The 24,490-nt window shown below is 42.0% G+C and overlaps 1 protein-coding gene across 3 annotated transcripts; it reads left to right on the top strand.

Moving 5' to 3' along the window:
* The first annotated feature begins 3,383 nt into the window (after positions 1-3,383).
* On the top strand, positions 3,384-15,427 carry nup35 (nucleoporin 35). 3 transcript variants are annotated; one of them, XM_076747456.1, is made up of 9 exons: positions 3,384-3,670; positions 5,839-5,994; positions 6,092-6,225; positions 10,543-10,600; positions 11,815-11,935; positions 12,288-12,357; positions 13,782-13,910; positions 14,051-14,191; positions 14,284-15,419. In XM_076747456.1, exons 1-9 carry the CDS (start codon positions 3,658-3,660, stop codon positions 14,359-14,361), a joined length of 900 nt encoding a protein of 299 aa, XP_076603571.1. In that variant the 5' UTR covers positions 3,384-3,657; the 3' UTR covers positions 14,362-15,419. The 3 variants fall into 3 exon arrangements, with proteins under 3 accessions (XP_076603571.1, XP_076603572.1, XP_076603573.1); XM_076747457.1 differs by having other exon boundaries at positions 3,393-3,670; positions 6,092-6,189; positions 14,284-15,427; XM_076747458.1 differs by having other exon boundaries at positions 3,393-3,670; positions 5,883-5,994; positions 14,284-15,424.
* The last annotated feature ends 9,063 nt before the right edge of the window (positions 15,428-24,490 follow it).

Raw genomic sequence — 24,490 nt, 5'->3', positions numbered from 1 at the left:
TGGCACTATAGGAAATGCAAAACTAACAGAAGGGGAACATTATTCGACGGGGAAGAGACACATCAAGAGTCACACATTGACACTTCCTTTTACAGCATTTCATAATTAAAGGCCTTACACACAACCAGGGTTCTAAATTAACACCCGCCAACCCGCCAAATGCGGGTTAAAATTCATATTGGCGGGTGTAAAAATTCATATTGGCGGGTGTAAATAAAAACTTACTAGCCAATTTGGCCGGTAATGCATTAGGCAATCATGTCAGAGCCGCTCTACAGTTCTCGGTCATTTGTCCCCCTGACAGTCCGTCCTACATTTCCCATGAACACTGTCGTAATGCTACGTGATGACGTACAAGACGGCCATTGGCTGTGCGCAGGCACACTACAGTCTGTAGTGCAACCGGCGCGAGAAACCACGGAAACGCAAACACAAAGAAGAAGAAGAAGAATGAACGGCGGCGTATAAACTGTAAAAAAGGAGACTGAGCTAGCTAAAAGTAAAAAGTAAAGTTAAACTAAATGCTGCGGTGGTTGGGACAGACGTCTGGGGGCGAGAAGAGGAAGGAGGCAGGGGGTGAGAATGTGGACAAAGCGTGCGAAACGAAGACAAGAAAGTTTAACGCTAAATGGCTGACAGGTCGTGAATGGCTTGTGTTTGATCACGAAAATGCCGTCATGTTTTGTAAGGATTGCCGCCTGTACACGAAAGAAAAAAACAAGACGAATAATTTTGTGGTGGGGACTAATAATTTTAAAGTGGAGGCAGTAAAGGACCATGAGTGCCCGAAGTCATCAGGAGAGCCGAAGGAGTCTGCAGTACTGACTGCTGCACTATTTGTGTTTTCTAGTTGTACATACATAATTCAATTTATTACCAATGCAATTTTTTGCAAGTGTTTAAGTCATGGCTGTTACTTATATATATTTCTTATTAAAGAAGGAAAGCAGAAACACTTTAAGTTGAAAGGAAAAATACATTTTATTAGGAATGTAATGATACTAAATACTTACTGGAAAAATGTCTTCTATAAAATAATTAATCTGACAGCATTTTTTGTTTGTATAAATTAAATGTTTGCACTTTCTGTGTATATTTTGTTTCATGTGTTGTACTTTCTGTGCATTTTTCATGCCAACAATGTAAATAAAATGATCAAATGTATTCAGTGGCACTCATAATCTCTTATTTTCACCGGGAAAAAATTTGGCTAGTGGAAATTCTGATTGGCTGGTAACTTTAGAAGGTCACCAGCCACATTGGCTGGTGATCAAAAAAGTTAATTTAGAACCCTGCACACAACCCAGACAGCGAACAAGCAGAACATATGCGTACAATATTATCTATATATTAAATGGGCAGCATGGTAAGAATTGTTTTATTCAGGACTGCCAAGTCACTATTTATCCTTTCTTCGGCTGGCTTTGCAATTTTATTTCGACAACAGATTACATTCGGGTTCCGGGCAGCGCGTCTGTAGATATTGTTCATACTAGCGCGTTCAATAAATTATTCGTAAACTGCCTTTAGCATTTATTAACTATTTCATCATAGTGACCCTGTTAATAGTTCAGTTTCTAATCATTTCATAGTAATGGTTGTGTGTGAAAATGTTGTTTTTTTTTCACAATATGTTGTTTATTTCACATTATATTCTTAAATTGTATTGTTCCTTTATTAATATGACATCATAGCGTCCTGTTTAATATTGATATAAATATATTTTCCGCTTATACTTTAACTGTTCCAAACATTGTGAACTGAAAATAAGGTAAAACTGTATGTCGGTGTTTTTGCATGAAACAAGGACTGGATTTTTTCCCCTTCTCTAACATTGTAAGGAAAGAAAGGATCTCTTCATAGAATAGGAATTATTGACCCATCAAAACTGTGTCAACCTAGCACCCTAAATCTCAGTTCATCGCTGTCAAACAGCGGTTTCAATCTGGTTTTACGAGTCACGTATAAAACACAGCCCCGTGGACGTAGTGGAGCGCACGTTTACACTGACATTGTTTATTCAAAAATGCTGGAGGGTTAGAATTTTTGTTGAGTTGTGACTTTGAAATAGGCAGACTGCCGATCAAATTATCTGACTTCCAGAAACAAATACTAAATTACTGGAAAACGATGTTCACTCATACCTTCACACCGCATGGCGCCACCTTGTGGAATAATAGAACCATTACTATTAACAGGAAGACTTTATTTAAACAAGAATGGTGCGATTAAAAAAGAGTTTTATATGTTACTGATCTGACAGATGAATATGGCCATTTCTTGAAATTTAATTCATTTATAGAAAAGTTTCATTTGAAATGCTCCTATAGAGAGTTTAATCAAATTTGTAGAGTTATCCCACTTCCCTTGCAGTACATGATAAAAAAAAAAAAAAAAACCTCATACACTGAAATGTTTCGGTCAAACTGCCTGAATTAAAAATTGGTGAAGTGAAAATTGGTGAAAAGAAATGTAACAACAAAGTACTGGGAAGTGTTTTAAAAGGGAAACTCTTAATTGATATCAAAAAAAAAATCAACAAAAGTAAAGATAACTGATAATGAAGTAATGTTAACAAAGCTATCTTAAATGGCCAATTTCACCTAAAGTGAAAGAAATTCAGTTTAAAATAACAAGCAATATTTATCCTGCCGCTGAAACTCTAAGGAAAAGATTCAAGTTTGAAGTAGATCCTTGTATGATTTGTCTGACAGAGCATGAAACAACTGAACACTTATTTTTCTCTTGTTCAGTGACACTGCAATTTTGGCTAGATGTATCGCTGGTTAAACATTGGGACCAACAATTCTTTGTTTAATAAGTCTCAGGTAATGATTCATATGGATGGTCTATCAAAGAAGTTATCAAAGATGGTGAACATAATTCTTATTATGGGAAAATATCATATACATAAAAATAAATGGAAGAACAGTAAACCCTCCGTTGTCCATTTTAAAAATGAAATTAAAAACTATATAACATCTTTAAAGGTACTATCAAAAGATGATCAGTCCATAAATGATTTATATGATTTTATGCCAGAGTCTCTTGCTCTTTAAGTTTAAATCCTGCGTGCTTAACTTGCATAAAACAGTGGTAGATTGTCAACCCCTATGATTATTTCTTTGCTTTTCTATTCTGTTTTATTATTTGATTTTTGTTAAAATAGTTTGTTTAATATGTAGGATATACAATGTGTTTACATGAGTGATTGAAAATGTGAATGTATACTTATACATATATATGTTGTGGGCTTGTAATGTTTCATATGCAAGCTAAATGTCCCCAATGGAGTTTTGTAAATTGAAATGTTAAATAAAGCAAAAAAAAAAAAAAAAAGTTTACACCAACGCTGTTTAAATGCGCCGGAAACAGTTGGCTGCAGTGCTTTCAGTTTTCACTGAGGTAGCCGCACGGGCAGTGCTGAGCTACAGAAAGAACTTGCAGCGGCGTGAGATATTGTATTTTAAGCCGCTAAACTTTACCTAATTGGATGCGATTCGTTAGCATGTAGCGCCACTCACGTAGATTTTTCAATAACAGTAAATTATAGTGACGAATCAGCTACTTTTGATAGCCGTATTAGCTAGCTAGCCATCCCTTTGCTTGGCGTCACTTCCTACTTTTGAAAATCGCGGCCAGAAAGTAACGAAACAGATGGAGTTTCAAGGTAACTCGTATTTTTTTTTATAAAGTTTTCATCTGTTATTGTCCACTTGTTATAACGTTCTTTTGTTATTTAATGTTTATTTATCTTTTGTCTGCTCTGAATACCTGTTAGCTCAACCTTAAGCCTCGAACAATAGTGTTAGTTTTCTAGTTTCATGTTTTTGTAAAAGTTACATGTAACGTGTTATTAGTGGTCAATAGGCGGGTTGTTACGGGACAATTCTTTTCTCACGTTCACTTAAAGTTACTGCAAAGTAATTAGAGTAACGTTGGGAATTCGACTGTATGCAATTTGTCATTACTATGATTTTATTTACTGGACTCATCCTGGTCCAGTGAGAGAGATTTCATCAGTCCTCCTCAGACGCATAACTGTGATGTGAATTCTTGCTAAGACACGGTTTGCACATGTTGCGTCTGTTAAGACAGTACAGTAACTGACGTGAAAGTCTTATTTTTTAAAAAAAAAAATTTTTTGTGTATAAAATCGTTACATTTGAGTGTCAGAACCAAGCGTCGTATTTCTGAAAAAGAAGTGTAGAGCAGGTTAATGGTGGCGTCAGAGAGGGGGAAACAGATGGTGGTGGTGCAGGGGTGTGAAGATTCATTGGAAAATCAAAACATGACTTAACAGATACAATAATGATAGAAACGGGCATAAAATATTCAGAGACAGAGGAAAACATATATACAATAAACTGAACATGGATTAAATAACAGTACCAATAATTATGATAGTAATAAACATCATGCTGTTACTGTTAAATCAGTGTAATTACCATGTGTTTTAGTAGAAGTCTGTTAGATATGACACACGTGTTTATGGGAGAGGAAAATGCAATGATAGTAATAACAATGCATGTATCGAAAAGTAAATAAGAACAGGATAGACTTAGACAGCTTCTTTATTGATCCCAATTTGGGAAATTATTTTGTTTATTATTATGGCTTGAGAGCTATCCATGCGTGCTTATTTGCATGTGTTTGTATAGTGATCCTGGTTAGGAAGGTGTGAAGTAAGGAGTATGACGTGTAGCACAGAGAAAAAACAAAACATAGTGTTAGTGTCATAGTGATAATCAATGTGATGTAATGACTGATAACATAATCATAATACTATAGTTGTATATTACAAAAGTAATTATTATATACAATCGAATATAACAATAGATTTAGAAATACATTCTCAGGATAGGATGGGATGTATCATCAGTGATGTAGCCTGAGTTATCAAGTGTTTCGGGTCTTTCAACATCAGACCCAGCTGGGGTGATCATGTCCCGTCTTGCATCCCAGCAGTTGCAGTAAACCGCAAAGGCAAGGCAAGGCAAGGCAAATTTATTTGTATAGCACAATTCATACACCAGGAAATTCAAAGTGCTTTACAGAAGCATAAAAGTACATTAAAATCATACATTTCAAAGAAAGAAAGAAAGAGATTAGAAGAGAATAAAAAAAAATACAGTTAAAGGAAAATTAAAAACAGAAGCCAGGAAAAGACAATAATTTAGCATTAAGAATGATTAAAGTCATTGAGCAAATATATTTACTTTAAGTAAAAGCTGTAGCAAATAATAATGTTTTCAACCCTGATTTAAATGAGCTGACAGTTGGTGCAGACCTCAGGTGTGCAGGGAGAGTGTTCCACAGGTGAGGAGCATAATAACTGAAAGCTGCTTCACTTTGTTTGGTTCTCATTCTGGGAACACACAATAGACCTGTCCCTGATGACCTGAGAGGTCTGGATACTTCATATGGAGTTAATAAATCTAAAATATATTTCGGTCCTAGACCATTTAATGCTTTGTAGACCAACAGTAAGATTTTGAAGTCTATTCTTTGACTCACAGGAAGCCAATGTAGTGATCTGAGGACTGGTGTAATATGGTCCATTTTTCTGGTGTTTGTAAGGACTCGTGCAGCAGCATTTTGAATCAGCTGTAGTTTCCTAATTGATTTTTTGTTTAGGCCAGTAAAGACTCCATTGCAATAGTCCAACCTACTGAAAATAAATGCATGAACCAGTTTTTCCATGTCTTCTTTGGACAGACATCCCTTAATTCTAGTTATATTTCAAGGTAATATCTGGTTATATCAGACCAGTCAGTCCTGATGGTGACCACTTGTCTCTGACCAGTTTAAACCACTCTGCCTGTTCCTGTTTGTCAGTGGGAACTGAACCAATGACACTGGGCTCTCCCACCTCTCCCAAGCCGCCCTCTGGGGCTCAGTTTCTGCCCGGCTTCCTGATGGGTGACCTGCCAGCTCCAGCTACCCCCCAGCCACGCACCTTCAACCTGGCCACACCTATTATGGAGAGTACAGGTACACCCAGACATCAGCAGTAAGACACCTATCTGAAGATCAAATGCTTGTTGTTTACTTTGTAGATTTTACTTTGTCCTGTTCTGCACCTTTGTAGGAGGAGTAGGTGGAAGAGGCTCTGCCCCGCAGCCTGTTGTACCCACCCCCAAGGATAAGAGTGGAGCCCCACCTGTTCGCAGTATCCATGATGACCTGGTTACTGTGGGGACCCCCCTCAACACACACAGACAGGTTAGTACAAAGACACTGTATGATCAGTGGAGACCAGCAGCCTGTTGTACCAGCTGAAAGTTTGATCTTAGGTTACAGTGTAAAGTCAACACAAAAAACAATGTTGCAACTAGTTAGTTTTCTTAAACTCTCCACTCACCATCTCTACTTATGCTATCATTTATGGGGTCACTGGTGATTGGATGGCACCTGAGAAGCTTATTATGCATAGGCGATGGAGGGGAGGCAGGGGCTCACTTGGAGGGGGGGCGCAGCAATTGTATCAGCGTGGCCTTGGTCCCTCTGGCCCACCCCCTGATGGCACCCCAGGCCGTAGTAAATTATTGAACACATATATCACACTAACCCCTAATTTCCACCGGGCACCTAACGTCCGTGTTCTGTCCATGATGCCTATGACAGAGCTGATCACTGGCATTTTGGTCAATGGGTGCATTTCCCCCAGGAGCATCCCAAAAGTGCATCTATGCTCTATTCCATTTAGAATAAGTCTATTTTTGACTGACGACGTATCAAGCTGCAGAGAGCAGATCAAGCTAGAGAGGAAGTCAGGCACAGGAATACTCCAGAGAATCCAATACATTTTCAAAATACAACACAGTGTTTCCTCCAGGATTTTTTTCAGCAGCGGGGGCAGGCTCTCCGGGGTGCCGTGGTGGTGTAAACAAATGACACTTGACTGCAGATTTTACTTTTACAACCTATTTATTGAATGGCCAGTTAAAAATTGCTTTTTAAAGGCTGAATGTAAGAAGAAAAAAAATTCAATAAATAAAACAAAAAAAATAAATAAATAAAAATAAAAACAATAAATAATAATTTCTTGATGGGGCTGTAGAATCAGTGGCAAAGTTTGTAGCCAGGCTCAGAACAATTAATTTTTCTGGGTTTTTTATAGAAGAGATCTAAGGCTCTGTTGTACGGAAATTCTCTGAGAGGTGGTATTTTTTATTTATTTCACAGAAATATTGACATGTATATTATGCAAAAAAAATAAGAAAGGAAAAAAGGTTCATCAACACTCACCATTATCAGTGTAGTAGAGCCATGAGTGGAATCGGCTATTTTTTCCAACCCATTTAGGGTCCCAGCTTGATAGCCTGTGCTTCCCTTTAGGTTTTTCTCCTCTACTCTCATCTCTCTCTCCTGCACCATCACTTTTCTCTCCTGCTCCTTCTCTCTGCTCTCCTTCACTTTGTTCCACTGCTCTTCCCTGTCTAATGTTAGTTGTCTTATACGATTATATAAAACGTTAACGTTAGATAATTTACACTCATCACATCTGATTACAAGTGTGGACACAATTTTTTACCTAACCATCATCATTTATGAGTGAGTAAAAGGCTAATGATACCTGACTAGCGTCATCTTCATCAGCTGTCTTTCTCTTCTTCGAGAAATATTTGAACAAGCTCATCTGAAAATGCAGTTAGCAGTTACATCTTGGCGTGTAGATATTAGCTTAATGCTATCAGTTAGTTTACTCATGTTAGCGACACTGAGTTGGCACCGGCCCAATTAACTTAAGCTACCGATATGCTACGCAACATTAGCTGGCCATCAATATTTTGCGAATGTCTATTTAACTTGTAACTCTCTGACCTGGTGCTGGGTGCTGATGTCACTTTCAAGGCCGGGCTCTCGCAAGTAATTAACGTCGGACTCTGCTGTGAAGGTGGAGACATGCGGTGGTGGTGTATTTGCGACAATAAAAAAAAAAAAAAGAAATTTGAAGGAGCGGCGGATAAGATTTAGGAATGGCGGCCCACCACTCCTAAATGAATGTAGAGGAAACACTGAAATACCCTGTGCAGACTCCTGATCATATATCAGCAATAAATGCAATTAAAACATAAAAAAAGAAACAATTTAACCACAAAGCCTATTTACCCCTGAGAAAACGACCAAATAAACATGTTCTGAGCAAGTCAACAAAACATGGCAGGCAAAATGCACTGCTTCTGAAACACTCACCCAGTGGAAATCCCAGGCAACCTCTGCGGTGGCTGAACCACTTCTCTTTGATGAGGCATCTAAAGTTCAGGTGATAGTAATGATGATGATACTACTTGCAGCTGTTTTTCCAGGTTTGGGCTCAGTCATGAGAGGAACCAAGTCTTTACAAAGAACTGCTAGTAGGTCATTGCTTCGCAGCTTAATGATTTCGTGTCACTACAAATGATAGTAACTAACTACGACTGACTTTCTTTTTAACAGAAAACGTGATGTAAGCAATCTCATTTGAACTTCCTAACATTTAAAACAGAATGTGTTAGCAATTCAACAACAGACCTGCCAACCTGTACGCATTTTGTGTAGCAATTACCAATTTGACATCTAAATATGCTGATACAACTCGCCCCTCTAAACTACGCAAAAAGCTGTGGACATGTGAGTTCTGTGGCAAATGTGCACGTGCGGTACCCATGTTTGACAATACGATGCAGCGGCATGGTGAACCAGTTTCAGCCAATCATTGTAGAAAAGCGGAGAATAATGAGTCTGCCGAACCTATAGCGTAACATCCCCGCCCCCCTCCTCCCTGCCTCCTCCTGCCCTCTGCCTCCTTCTCCGTCCTCTGTTCCCCACTCGCTGTAGTTGGAGCTTAAAAAGGTAAGTGTGTCAGCGGACCTGCCAGCTTTTGGTAAATGTGAACCGTTACGCGTAACGTTACTTTCACTGTGGAAACATTCGAGCCGAAGTCTAAGTGAAAAGAAGAAAAAAAAAAGATTTGCAAGTTTGTTTTTTTTCTTAGCAAATCTATCGATCATGTTACCGTAATGACCCCAATACATCGTCAAAAAAAAAAAAGAGAGAGAAAGAAGAGGCAGCTGTGTGTGTGTGTGTGTGTGTGTGTGTGTGTGTGTGTGTGTGTGTGTGTGTGTGTGTGTTTTAGCCTTTATATATATCCCTTGCAGATAGAGTAGGCCTGTATATAAGGAGGAATGTGATTATTTATACAGTTTAAACATGTAGCCAACAAATCTTTTGCAGCAAGTTTTGCAACCACTATCATGGCAGATGAGGAAGATGAAGACAGGGAGGGACAGGGCAGCAGACCTGCCAAAAAGAAGAGGGTCCATGTCCCCCAGAAGTTTTTGAGTAAATATCAAGAACAGTGGCCATGCTTCCAACCCTCTGAAGTTCCTCATCATGCATTTTGCACAGTGTGCAATTATGATGTGGACATAAGCCACCAGGGAGCTGCAGGTAATATATAAATTAGCCCCAGTGATGTGTGCGTATGTGCTGTAAGGCAATTTAATTATTACATTCTTGAAAACAAAAACACTTATTGCAATATACAAAATAAATTATTACCATACATATTAAAATATTTTTTAATTAATTTTAATTAAATAAGTATTGAACACTGACATGATCAGTGCTTTGGTGACAAGAAAGGTGAGCATGGCTGCAAAAGGGACCATCTGTCACATGGAGGGTTTCAGTGATGCTCTATTAAAGAAGGCAAAGTCAGCAGCCTATGAGGCAAAACAGTCCAGAGCAAGTTCCACTCCAGGAAGGAGTGATGACTGATGCAAAAACTGTATTTAAAAGGGCATCAGGGTCAAGGTCAACAAAATAAAAAAATTTGAATAATATAGTTACCTTGTTTTGAAAGTGTTTCTGTGTTCCATTGAAAGACTGTCATGATACAGTATATACATGGCTTAGAAGGACATAGCATTTTTTGGTTTTCTGTTGATGGGTTTGGATATTCATGTTAAGAAATAGTTAAAGAATGTAATTACAGAGAGCAAAATGTCTATTTATTAAAAGTATTGTAATCAAAAATATAGGTTTTATTGTTTTTTTTATAACCAATTTCCAGCCAGTGAATGGGGAAATTACTGCGTGCAAAGCAATGGAGTTGCAAAAGTCTGCAAAAAAAAAAAAAAAAGCCACACAACACAAGTGGTACTCAAAATATTTTGACAAGGTTGGCAGGTCTGCAACAATCTGTCATTGATATTACACATTACATTTACAATTGCAGTCATTTGGCAGTCGCTTTTATCCAAAGCGACATACATATGAATTCACATTCGCATGGGGGGGTTCAGTATCTCGCCCAGTATCTTGCCTAAGGATACTTCAGCATGTGGACTGCTGAGATCGGGTATCAAACCACTGGCCTCCTGATTGGCAGACGACCACTCTACCTCCTGAGCTACAGCCGCCCCATTACATTTACATTGGTGTTTTTCTGAAGCTCATGTGAAGTCCCTGGGAAAACCATACGCATGTTATAATGTAATAAGAAAAGTAATTACAGTTTTTAAATCTTTCTCTCCGTCTCTTGTCTCTCTTCAGTGTTTTCCAGTCATGCAGTCTCCTCTGTCTGCACGTGGGGCCTCAACTCCAGGAACAGGTACACACTGATATTTATTACTACTACTGCTACTACATATTCTACTGCTGATATTTGTAGTGAGTAGCATTAACACAAGCCGTGTTTCTATTTATTGTCAAGCAAATTTTAAGCAAAATTTAAAAATGTCCCAAAAAAGAAAAAACAAAGAAAAAGCTGATTAGGAGCATTTCCATAAACTTGTTTGGAGTGAATAATCTAGGCTAAGCAAAGCGTAGTTTCATCAGAGTTATGTTTGCTATGCCAGAACTTTCGCCAAAGGTGTGCGCATAAAAACACCTTGATGCAAACACGGCTACAGATAATAATGCTTATATCTGAAAAAATCTATTCAAATTCAATTTTATTTTTTGGCATTACAACTTAATTTCAGTTTGTCTGAGTGTGAATTTGATTTAGTTGTTAGTTTGTCCACATCTTATTCAGAATGGAAGTATGACTGTGTGTTTGCAAGGCATGTATGGTAGAATGTGGTATAATAGCTCTTTTGCATAAGTCTTGTACAGCAATTTTGCACAGCTCATTTTTTCTGAGGAGCCCAAGTGGTTATGTACACTGTACTTTTACTGACTTTGTATGGTGTAACTGACGCAGCAATTTTCCCTTATCCAACACAAATTTCTCCCTGGGAAGACCAATAAAGTTACTTTGACTTTGACAGAAATAGATGTGGACTAACTGTCCGAGCCTGTCTTGAGCCTCCTCTGCCTTGGTTTCATGCTGGCCCCCATCACAAGAGATTAATAGTTAATTGGTTAAATATTATTTTGTTATCACCGGTTTTTCCTTGAATAAAAATCAGATTGAGTGACAAGTTTGAGAACCCCTGGTTTAGACTGCCATCCACTATCTATACTAATATACCAAGTTCTGTGAACTGCATTTTGGCACTGCTTGAGAAGTGATATTACCGGTAAATTCAAGATCCAGGAGTGAGGGAGAGCAGAACCATCAGCCAACCAGTCCTGGAGGACATTTATATCCAAAATGTTCAGGTTTGTATGAAAAAAACAAAATTGAGAAACACAGTGCTACAGGTTCTCAAAAGTTCAGGTTATACAAAGCCCAAAGTTATGGGTTTATTAAGTTTCATGGTGGAAAGCCGCAGTGTCCACACGATCACCTGATCATATCTGGTACTCTTAACCACTGTCAGCTGTCCCCCTGCCTGTATTAATCTCTTTATCTCTCTGTCCCTCTGCCTGTCTACCTAGTTTTATCTCCAGGTGTGCAGCAGGTATGCCTGTCTCCAGCGCAGGTCGATCCATTCTACAGTCAGGGAGAGTCTCTGTCATCTGATGATCAGCTCGACCAGACCTGGGTCACTGTCTTTGGGTATACTACTAAATGTACTAAAAGCTCTGACGTGCTGCTCAATGTGCTGTAAATACATATACATGAACTCTGTGTGTGTCCAGCCATGTTGTGGGGACATAAATCTGTTTATATGGTCACATTGTGTGGACTCACCATACTTTTGGAGACAAAATGCAGGTCCCCATAATGTAAATCATTAAATGTTAGGGTGAGTACTTGGGGTAAGCTTGGGTTAAGGTTAGGGTAAGGGTTAGGGTTAGGCAAGTAGTGGTTATGGTTAAGGTTTGGGTCAGTGTCAAGGATATTAATGTAAGTCCATGCCATGTTATGTCCCCAAAAGTGATGAAAACCTATCGTGTGTGTGTTCTAGTTTTCCTCCAGCTTCAGCCTCCTACATCCTCCTGCAGTTTGCTCAGTACGGAAACATCCTCAAACACACGGTGAGACACGCGCACTCGCGCACACACGCACACACACACACACACACACACACACACACACACACACACAAAGTCCTCAGGTTTAACTTTTTCACCATCATCCCAAGCTACAAATGCAAAATACAAAAATGCTCACTGTCCCCATTATAAAATGGCTGTTTTTCTACAATAAAATTATTTTGTTAATTAAACGTGATGCATGACATCAATAAAATAGTATGGGAATTATTCAATTATAAATCAAACATTTCTTACATACACATCCTTCGCTAAGAGAGAGGGAGTCCCAGTCTCTACCACAGTATGTTTTGCTGATGTGGCCACCAATGACACTAGAAAGGACAAAATCCCACTACCACCTCAGGATGACGTTGTAAAAGCCTGTCAGCCATGGCAGGTACACTGCTTTCAGATATCACTGTTGCACTTAATTTCCTCGCTGTCTGTGTGCACGCATGTGTCACAGTCTTGCAGGGTTTTTTTTGTTTGTTCATTTTTGTTTATTTGTTTTACACTGGGTCTACTTTGTGTTTCGCAACCATCCCAAAATGAATTTTTTTATCAACCCTGATCAATTTCTTCCATCCCCAGGATGGCGGGACACCCTTGAGCATTCCATTTTATTATCAACAAACCTTTAGCAAAAAAAAAGAAAAAAACACTACAGGAGGCGCTTTGTAATGTCGTATAGCAGGTGACTTTGAGGTAAAAAAAAAAGAAAAGAAAAGAAAAGGCAGAAGGGTTGCAGAGGCTTGTCATAAAGCTGAACAAAGCATTTTTGCTCAGCTGTACTACAGATACTACAGACACACAGGGGACAGTGAGTATCAGCTCTGACCATCCCGCTCAGCTCCGTTTGTCAGTTCTATATCTGTTTATAAAACCATCCTAGAGCACAAATCCTGTGTTACATGTATGAGATGAGAATGTGATGGTGTGCCTGCCCTCAGGTCAGGATATGGTAAAATTTTAACTTAGGTTTGTGCATTGTAATCTTGCAATCTCACAAACTGTCTCAAACAATGTAGTAAAAATATGTGCGAGTTGTGTTTTAAGGTTACAGGTACAACTTCATGTCCATAGAGCAAGCATTACATATATTTGGAAATCTGGAAAATTTGTGGAGCAGTGCTTGGTATCTTAATTAGTATCTGGGGACATGAGTGATATTGGTGCATCTCCACTTTGTGTTAGTCTGCAGCACCCCTGCTGTGTCCCTTTCAAGTCCCCCTATGGGCTGTGGAGTTCATGTGGAGAATCACAGCTATATGTGATACGTGATGTGATGGAGGGAAATACTGCAAGCATCCTGATCAATGAACTTTATAGACAAAATAGAGCCAAAGATATACCTACACAATCAGCTCAGGTTTTAGAGGTGTTTTTATTTGGAACTGATTCACGTATTGATTATTTACCAACAGATGGCATCTCCTGGTAACTGGATGCACCTTCAGTATCAGTCCAGACTTCAGGCTAGGAAAGCTCTGTCTAAAGATGGAAAAGTTTTTGGTGACGCCATCATGGTGGGCGTTAAACCGTGCATAGACAAGGTCAGTACCCATTTTTATCCACCCACCTATCAGTTGGTCTATCTCTCTGCTGTCTGATTGGCCCTCCACATCAAGTGACATTGAGCCTAGTTTGAAGCCTGGACTGAACAGCACTGAAGCTGTTTTTGTCTCTTTCACAGAGTGTGATGGACAGCAGTGTAGCCATCTCTCCTCCCCTCTCCATCTCCTTCTCATCCTCTGCCCTCCCATCTACTCCTCGCTCAGCCATCAGACCGCTCAGCACTGCTTACAGGACTGGGAGCTCCGGCAGCGACTACCAGGTGACTTCTGACCTCAGGATTCACTTTGGGTCTACTTGAAAATCAGAATTATGCATTTGGTTGACTTTAGAAATCTGTCTGTCTGTTTTTAGGTGGTAGCTGACAGACAGACACCCAGGAAGGACGAGAGTTTTGTTTCCAAGGCCATGGAATATATGTTTGGCTGGTGACACAACACAATTCATCATGGGATACCTGCAGAGGAAACAGGGGAGTCAATGGACAGATGGATGAATTGATTTACTACTCTGTGTGTGTGTGTGTGTGTGTGTGTGTGTGTGTGTGTGTGTGTGTGTGTGTGTGTGTTTTGAGTTGGAAGATCTTTCTGTCTTCTTTTTATAATCAGTGGCTTTTTTTTTTTTTTTTTTTTTTTTTTTTTTTAACATTTTTTGTCTCAATAAAGTTTTGTCTGGTATGAATTCAGTGATGCTGAAGTTTCATTTAAGGGTGGTGTTGTATCAGCATGGTGGCACTGTTAAGTTTTGCAAAGTGCAGTTACATCCTCATATTTACATGATCTGGCAAAGTTTTTGGACCCTCAAACATTGCAGTCACAGTGTACTAGAACAGCCTCCACTCTCTGCCAGATGTTACACCTGACTGCTGGGATTTGCTCACATTCAGCCATAAAAGAATCAGTGAAGTTCTACACTGATGGTAGGGTTCACTGTGGGTGTTTCAGTTGATCCCAAAGGTGATGGATGGTGTTGAGGTCAGGGCTCTGTACAGACCAGTCAAGATCTTCTACCACACTGGGGAAACCATTTTTATGTTTGAGTTGTCTTTCTTTTTGTGGTTGTAAATTTGATTGGACTGAACTGTTTTGGTGCTATAGGAACAAAACTGACTCTACCAAGTTGAACTGTGGGACTGTGGGACATCACACACACACACACACACATACACATACAATTCAGTTATGCCCTCATTTTAGGTCCATTACATTTTTAATTCTAACCTGTCTGGATTAAATGGGTGTGTTGCTGTTTTTTTTTTTTTTTTAACTTAGTTTTTATTTCAGTTTCAGCATAGATAATAGATATAGATAATATATATAGATAATTTAACAAAATAAAAATACAAGGTAGAGGTAGGAAGACATAGGAAGAAGGATTCAGATCACTTCACTGTGTTAGTATAGCCATAGCAGGGTTCCACCTTTTAATAAATAAATAAATATATCTTTTCGGAGTCTCAGAGAGTACGTTATTTGTTCCACCTGGTAAATATCCCATACTTTCTCAGTCCATATATTGTATGTTGGGGGATCAGGTTTTAACCACTTAATTGTGATACATTTGATTGCTGCTGTTAGCAATATTTGGAAGAGATATTTTTTAGCTCTTCCATCAATGCCTTCTGGTAGTACTCCCAGTAGTGCCACCTTTGGATCCTTTGTGATATTTTGGTGGAATATGTCTTTGAGTGCCTCAAATAGCTCTTCCCAAAATGTTTTTAATTTGGGGCATGTCCAAAACATGTTGGCATGGTTGCCAATTTGTCTACCACTATTTCTCCAGCATTTATTTGAATGTGTTGGGCCCATTTTAGCCACTAGTTGTGTACGAAAAAAATCTCATAATCACCTTCCGTTTGAATTTCCTCCACGCATTTGAAGTTACTAGATGCAACTCAGCACAGAATTCTTCCCATATGTCCTGTGGTATTTTTGTATTTTTTTTTCCCATTCCCATCTCTCTTTTATCTGTAGTGTATTATTCAAATTCAGTCCCTTTGTTATTGTCGTCCCTAATAAGATGTGTTAGTGGTTGTGTGCTGCTGTTTTGATAGAATTTTTACGAGTTTCAAATAAATTCTTGAATAATTTTGTTAATATTTCAAGGGTAATAGAGTTGTTTGGCAAATTTATTTGGCATTAGTAAATAAAAATGTTTACAGAGTGATAAGAGTAATGATGTTATACGGGCAATTTTGCACTCAAATGAGTACAGAGTACAGTGCCTTGAGAGTTTGGCTTGCCCTTTGGTGTGCCTTTTGGCACAAAAAGGTTTAAAACCTCTGGTCTGAAGTATAATTGCATGCTGTAGCAAGACTAAGGAGTCTCAACCAAGAAAAACAGACTTGGACAGCTACATACTTTTGTCCAAATAGTAAGGAACCATTCAACATTTTGAAAATTTATGAAATATGAAGCTGGAGCCAGGAATGATTACATCAGCTTAGCTTGACATAAAGACTGGAAATGGGAAAACAACTAGGGCCTCATGTACAAAGGTTGCGTACACACAAAAACGTGGCGTACGCTCTTTTTCACGGCAAAGTTCAGATGTATCAAGAGTGAAATGACCGTGGAGATGTGTGGTGCCTCACGCCGACCTCATGGCTGGCATATGCACTTTTCTACAGCTGTTGATCCTTTGGCGACACTTAGAGGTGATGTTGGGATGTGCACATTAGAGACACATGAACAATTAACACTGATGAACAATTAACACACCCACGTACCTGCAATTACATGAGTGGATTTAAAAGCATTTGCAAAGTGGTGCAAAAAATACCGTTAAAAACAATGGCTGCTTTAGCAGTATTAGAAGACACTGCAAATGGTGCAATACGAAGAGAGCGTGTGTTCAGAGACAGAGAGGATTTACTGGCGCATGATGACAACTGACTCATCAACCGCTTTAGGTTCCCGAGGGCAATCCTCCTGGAACTGTACGCAGAGCTGCGGCCGGCCTTGGAGCCCAACACAGCGAGGAGTCATGCGCTGCCTGTGCCCATACAGGTGCTGACTACACTTTGGTTCCTAGCAACTGAGGCATTCCAGAGGGAGTTGGCCGACTGATCGGGACTGTGCCAGTCAACCCTGAGCCGAGCCATGCCAGCCATGTGGGACGGAATTATCCGCATGTCAGCCAGGTATATCAAATTCCCATACAATGCAGCTGAACAGGTCGGAGCTATCAACTGCACACACATTGCTATAAAAGCGCCATCACATGATGAATTTGTATATGTCAACAGGAAACATTTTCATTCGATCAATGTACAGATCATATGTGATGCGCAAATGCAATTAACCAACATTGTGGCGAGGTGGCCTGGTTCAACACACGATTCATACATTCTGAGTAACAGCATGTTTGGGAACAGACTACAAGCTGGCACTGTGCACGATGGGTGGATTCTTGGTGAGTAAATTTATTCGTGTAATTGTCCTAATATTAATCCCTGTGATGCGCATTCAGCATGTGCGCCCCCAAATTCTATCCCGTCTTCACAGCATCATTACTAGTCAGTGGTTAAAGTTAGTGACTTTGCTGTTTCTTGCTGGTTAAACTACAGCTTAAGATCTTTCTAACAAGCCCCTGATTGTCTCTGTGTGCAAAGTACTCTTAATGTCTTAATCAGCCTCACCTTTTCCCCGGCGCACTTCTGCACTAATTTACAACAATAGTGTGTGATCCATGTAAGAGGTGTATAAAATTAACGAATGGAAACTGTAAATCCAGTTTACTTTGTCTTTCAATTGACCCACTTAAGAACTGGCTGATGACCCCTCTCACCAACCCTCGGACTGACCAAGAGCAGAGGTACAATGACCTCCATTCCCGCACTCGGTCTGTCGTTGAGAGGACAATCGGTCTGCTGAAGGGACGGTGCTGTCTGGACAGGACTGGGGGTATGCTGCTGTACAGTCACGAGAAGGTGTGCCGCATACCACTGCCAGAGCAGCATATCCCCCCACCAGACGAACCAGAAGCTGGACCCATGAATGTGCATCCTACCCAGGAGGCCATTCGGGCCCGGCAACATTTGATTTCAACCATGTAAAAGAGGCAAGGACGCAGAATTCACTTATTCACCAATGCATTTATTGATTCAGCAATATTTGTGAGGACGCCTATTAATTGATCTAGGTGATCATTTATGCCGCCTATTGCTCTAATGAGTTCTTCTTGTGACTATAGTACAGCACGGGTGAGGACACGGCCAGTGGGGCGAGCAGCAGCAGCAGCAGCCGACACCAGTGGATGCGGCATACTGGCGCCGGAGACGCTGGGGATGCTGGAGGAATCCCCCGAGTATGTGATGCCGGAGACGCTGGGGACGGTGGAGGAATCCTCCGAGTCTGTGGCACGTGGCTGCGACTGCGTGTCCTCTCCTGTGTTTTAAAATAATAAATTGAGTAATCAAACATGAGCCAAAGTCTTTGATATCCTCTTTGATATGCTGCCATGTTTAAATTTAAATTCAAAAGATTTCAAACCAAATAATACCATACATACAGCATTTACGCATGAAACTCTATCTTATAGGGCTGTGAGCAGGCTACCGTATGAACACATTTGTTGTGAGTTACACATATACATAGATATTTACCTTGGGGGTAATCAGAGTCACCCACATGTGCTCCCACCACCCCTGAGTGAGCAGTGTCACCCACAATTGCGGCGACTCTCTGTTCAAACGGGGTGGGCCCCTCTTCTCCTGTCCCCCTGCCTGTTTTGGCCACACTTTGGCGGTGGGCAGCCATCCTCCGCTTCACATCCACCTTGATTTCGGACCACTTCTTTTTTATTTCTTCTTGTGTGCGCTTCTCTGACCCCACAGCATTGACAGTGACACAGACACTCTCCCACTCACTCCTCTTGCGTTTGGTGCTTATGCCACAGCGTGCCAAAGAGCACATTTTTGCGTACCTCCACTTCAGCGAGAAGCGCCTCCAATTCACTTTGGGTGAAATTCTTTTTCTTTCCCATCTTACTCATTCTTCTTTGATTTTCTGATCATGCAGAAAGGGGTATCCCAGGTGCAGGGCTCATTTAAATATGATTTGCGTATTTAAATAGGGGCGTGGAAAGGGAGGGGTCGGGTACTCCAACATGTGCGCTCAATTCCACGTTGATTGGGATGTACAAAGGAAATGTGCTTGGATTCAAGCATGCACACAGATTCATACATCTGGATATCTTTGTGCGTACAACGTTTTCTGGATTTGAGCATACACCATGTCTCAGTAGGAAATCCATGCAAGTCTTTGTACATGAGGCCCCTTGTCTGGCTCTGTCCAAAAATGGAAAAATCTGTTCCACACCTTCTTCTTCTTCTTTCTTATTGCCTTTTATGCCTGTTGGCATGTAGGGCAGCAACAAAGGATTTCCACTCCTGTCTGTTTTGGGCCAGTGTCTTTATAGAACCCCAGGGCCTCATGTACAAAGACTTGCATGGATTTCCTACTAAGACATGGTGTACGCTCAAATCCAGGAACGTCGTAGGGGCTTGTTAGAAAGATCTTAAGCTGTAGTTTAACCAGCAAGAAACAGCAGGTCACTAACTTTAACCACTGACTAGTAATGATCCTGTGAAGACAGAATAGAATTTGGGGGCACACATGCTGAATGCACATCACAGAGCTTAATATTAGGACAATTACAAAAAAAAATTACTCACCAAGAAGCCACCCATCGCGCACAGTGCCAGTCCATGCTGTTACTCAGAATGTATGAATCGTGCATTGAACCAGGCCACATGTTGGTTAATTGCATTTGCGCATCACATATGATCTGTACATTGATCGAATGAAAATGTTTCCTGTGACATAGACAAATTCATCATGTGATGGCGCTTTTATATCAATGTGTGTGCAGTCGATAGCTCCGATTACATTAGGAAAACTGGCTCCCGCTGCAAATTGCACTTTAATGTTGACCTGTTCAGCTGCATTGTATGGGAATTTGATATACCTGGCTGACATGCGGATAATTCCGTCCCACACGGCTGGCATGGCTCGGCTCAGGGTTGACTGGCACAGTCCCGATCAGTCGGCCAGCTCCCTCTGGAATGCCCCGGTTGCTAGGAACCCCAGTGTGGTCAGCACCTGTATGGGCACAGGCAGTGCATGGCTCCTCGCTGTGCTGGGCTCCAAGGCCGGCCGCAGCTCTGCGCACAGTTCCAGGAGGATTGCCCACGGGAACCTAAAGCGGCTGAAGAACCAATTGTCATCATGTGCCAGTAAATTCTCTCTGTCTCTGAACACACGCTTTCTTCGTATTGCACCATTTGCAATGTCTTCTAATACTGCTAAAGCGGCCATTGTTTTTAACAGTATTTTTTGCACCACATTGCGAATGCTTTTATATTCACTCATGTAATTGCAGATACGTGGGTGTGTTAATTGTTCATCAGTGTTAATTGTTCATGTGTCTCTGATGTGCACATCCCAACATCACCTCTAATTGTCGCCAAAGGATCAACAGCTGTAGAAACATGTGTACGCCAGCCATGAGTTGGCGTGAGTCACTGCACATTTCCACGGTCATTTCACTCTTGATACATCTGAACTTTGCCGTGAAAAAGAGTGTACGCCACGTTTTTGTGCGTACGCAACCTTTGCACATGAGGCCCCAGGTCTATTGTAGATGGTGTTGGGCCAGAATATTCTCTTTATTTTACATAGGTTTTTGGTGTGGAAGGTTGACAGTTTGTTCAGATCGTTTTCAGTTGTTCGCCAGCACTGAGATCCGTATAGCAGGGTAGACAGGACACAGCTCTCGTACAGTCTCAGCTTGGTGTTGGTGCTGTACTGGGCAGACTTCCAGACATTGTTTAGTCTGTGTAAGATGTTTCAGGTCTTGCTGAGTCGGTTTGTGATGTCATTGCCTGCTCCTCCATCGTGGCTGACAATGCTACCTAGGTAAGTGAAATGGTTGGTCAGGGGTAGGTTTGTGTCTTCTATTTGTATTTGTGGGGGGTTTGGGGAGTTTGGGATGTTTAACATCATCAGCTCTGTCTTCTTCTGGTTGATCTTGAGACCTACTTGCTGTGCAAAGTTGTTAAGACGGCTGGTTTTCTCTTGCATATGCCACACCAGTTCCCTAATTATTTGGTTAATCCTATAGTCTCTGCTGGCTGGCTTGCATCTTCACAGTGACAATACTCCAGGAGGTCCATGCTAAGGTATTTTGCACATACTGTATATAGTCAGTCCTCGGGGCTTGAGAACTGTGAATCATCAGCGTAAAGAAAAATAACTAGTCCTGGAAGTGATGGTATAGCCCTCACAGAGCCCTGATCTCAACATCATCAAGTTTGTCTGGGATTACATGAGGAGACAGAAGGATTTGAGGAAGCCTACATCCACAGAAGATCTGTGGTTAGTTCTCCAACATGTTTTGAACAACGTACCAGCCAAGTTTTTTCAAAACTGTGTGCAAGTGTACCTAGAACACATATGTCAAACTCAAGGCTGGAATTCTCTTTGGCCCACATGATAATATCTAATTATTATTAGAGCTGGCCCACCAGTATATTGCACGCACCACTAGTACTACAAGTCCCACAATGCACTGCCAGTGCGTTGGCATGTCAATCAAAGGCCCACGAGCGCGAGTCCCTGCTCTACTCGTTCATCAGCAGCCTGATGGAGCTCGTTGCCTGTGGTCAGCTTTCAGCTACCCTCTCCCCGAAAAATGGCTAAAGGGACGGTGGACTTTGAAAACGGGGGTTTTCAAGGCAGGTGGGAGGCAAAGTATGTGTTTGCGGATATGAAGGACAAAGCTGTTTGTCTTCTGTATGGAGACAGTGTGGCTGTCATGAAAGAATATAACATAAGAATACACTATGAAATGAAACACAGTGACAGGTAAATTACCCTGGAAAAGCTGCATAAAGAGCCAGAAGAAATGAATGCAACTGATGTTTCTTATATTTAGTGTTTATTGTTGTTGTTTATAGATAAAAATGGTCTTATGAGCTGTGTTAGTTCCAGGTTCAAATATCTGGCTTACAGTAGTGCGCATCAGAGAGCAGCACACTCAGGTTTAATATATGTTGACTTTTTGCACTCTTTGGGCATTTTTGGTTTTTGTTTGAAGGAAATTATTTTTTGGCTGTTGTTGGCCTTGGGGAAAATGTTTTCATTTGAAATTACTATGGAAAGCTGCAGATAAAGCCATAAGAAATTAATACAACTAATTTTTCATTTATTTAATGATTAATGTTGTTTTATAGGCAGTAACTTATAGACTGCAGTTCCAGCAGCAATATGTGCAATATGGTAATTTCAACCAGTTTTCAGTAAACATTGAACCAGTCCAGCCCTCGACTTGGCAGACCCAAACGTACTGTGAGGGTCTGTTGGGAACGTCTGGCGGAACCCGCTGTCAGGGAGGTCTTCAGCTCCCACCTCCGGGAGAGCTTCGACCAGATTCCGAGGGAGGTTGGAGACATCGAGTCCGAATGGACCATGTTCTCCACTTCCATTGTTGATGCAGCCGGTGCCTGTCGTGGCGGCAATCCCCGAACACGGTGGTGGACACCGGAAGTAAGGGATGCCGTCAAGCTGAAGAAGGAGTCCTATCGGGCTTGGTTGGCTCATGGGACTCCTGAGGCAGCTGACGGGTACCGGCAGGCTAAGCGTGCGGTGGCTCGGGCGGTTGTAGAAGTAAAAACTCGGGTCTGGGAGGAGTTCGGGGAGGCCATGGAGGAGGACTACCGGTCAGCCTCGAAGAAATTCTGGCAAACTGTTCGGCGCCTCAGGAGGGGGATGTAGCTCTCTATCAACACTGTTTACAGTGGAGGTGGGGAGCTGTTGACCTCGACTGGGGATATTGTCGGGCGGTGGAAGGAATACTTTGAGGATCTCCTCAATCCCACTGTCATGTCTTCTGCAGAGGAAGCAGAGACTGGGGACTCGGAGGTCGTTTCATCCATCACCTGGGCTGAAGTCACTGAGCTAGTTTGCAAGCTCCTCGGTGGCAAAGCTCCGGGGGTGGACGAGATCCGCCCTGAGTACCTCAAGTCACTGGATGTTGCAGGGCTGTCCTGGTTGACACACCTCTGCAACATCGCGTGGCAGTCGGGGATGGTGCCTCTGGACTGGCAGACTGGGGTGGTGGTCCCTCTGTTTAAAAAGGGGGACCGGTCGGTGTGTTCCAACTATCGGGGGATCACACTCCTCAGCCTCCCTGGGAAAGTCTATTCCAGGGTACTGGAGAGGAGAATCCGGCCGATAGTCGAACCTCGGATTCAGGAGGAACAATGCGGTTTTCGTCCTGGCCGTGGAACACTGGACCAGCTCTATACCCTCCACAGGGTGCTTGAGGGTTCATGGGAGTTTGCCCAACCAGTCCACATGTGTTTTGTGGACTTGGAGAAGGCATTCGACCGTGTCCCTCGCGTCATTCTGTGGGAGGTGCTCCGGGAGTATGGGGTTGGAGGCCCTCTACTGAGGGCTGTACAGTCCCTGTACAACCGGAGCAGGAGCTTGGTCCGCATTGCGGCAGTAAGTCGAATCTGTTCCCGGTGCATGTTGGACCCCGCCAGGGCTGCCCTTTCTCACCGTTTCTGTTCATTATTTTTATAGACAGAATTTCTAGGCGCAGCCAGGGGTCAGAGGGGGTTCAGTTCGGGAGCCGGCAGATTTCGTCTCTGCTTTTTGCGGATGATGTTGTCTTGTTGGCTCCATTGAGCCAGGACCTTCAGCATGCACTGGGGTGGTTCGCAGCCGAGTGTGAAGCAGCTGGGATGAGAGTCAGCACCTCCAAGTCCGAGGCTATGGTTCTCGACCGGAAAAAGGTGGTTTGCTCCCTCCGGGTTGGAGGAGAGATCCTGCCTCAAGTGGAGGAGTTTAAGTATCTTGGGATCTTGTTCACAAGTGAGGGAAGAATGGAGCGTGAGATTGACAGGTGGATCGGTGCAGTGGCAGCAGTAATGCGGTAGCTGTATCGGTCCGTCGTGGTGAAGAAGGAGCTGAGCCGAAAGGCGAAGCTCTCGATTTACCAGTCAATCTACATTCCTACCATCACCTATGGTCATGACCGTTGGGTCATGACCGAAAGAACGAGGTCGCGGATACAAGCGGCTGAAATGAGTTTCCTCCACAGGGTGGCAGGGTGCTCCCTTAGAGACAGGGTGAGGAGCTCTGTCACCCGGGAGGAGCTCGGAGTAGAGTCGCTGCTCCTCCACATTGAGAGGAGCCATCTGAGGTGGCTCGGGCATCTCTACCGGATGCCCCCTGGACGCCTCCCTAGGGAGGTGTTCCAGGCATGCCCCACCGGGAGGAGGCCCCGGGGAAGACCCAGGACATGCTGGAGTGACTATGTCACTTGGCTGGCCTGGGAACACCCGGGGTCCCCCCGGATGAGCTGGAGGAAGTGTCCGGGGAGAGGGAAGTTTGGGCGTCCCTGCTCAGACTGCTGAACCTTCAAGTTCCACTAAAAGTGTCACTGGCACTCTTGAATTCATAGGGACATAAATGGAAAGTGGAAAGCATGCCAAGCAAAACCGAAACCCTACAGAGCTGAGATGAAATCCTGAAAAAGAAAACAACGTGTT

The sequence above is a fragment of the Chaetodon auriga genome, chromosome 13, assembly GCF_051107435.1.
Source record: "Chaetodon auriga isolate fChaAug3 chromosome 13, fChaAug3.hap1, whole genome shotgun sequence".
NCBI classification, from domain to species: Eukaryota; Metazoa; Chordata; class Actinopteri; order Chaetodontiformes; family Chaetodontidae; genus Chaetodon; species Chaetodon auriga.
Note: the sequence above shows the minus strand (reverse complement) of the source record. Positions and strands in the feature narration are given on the sequence as shown.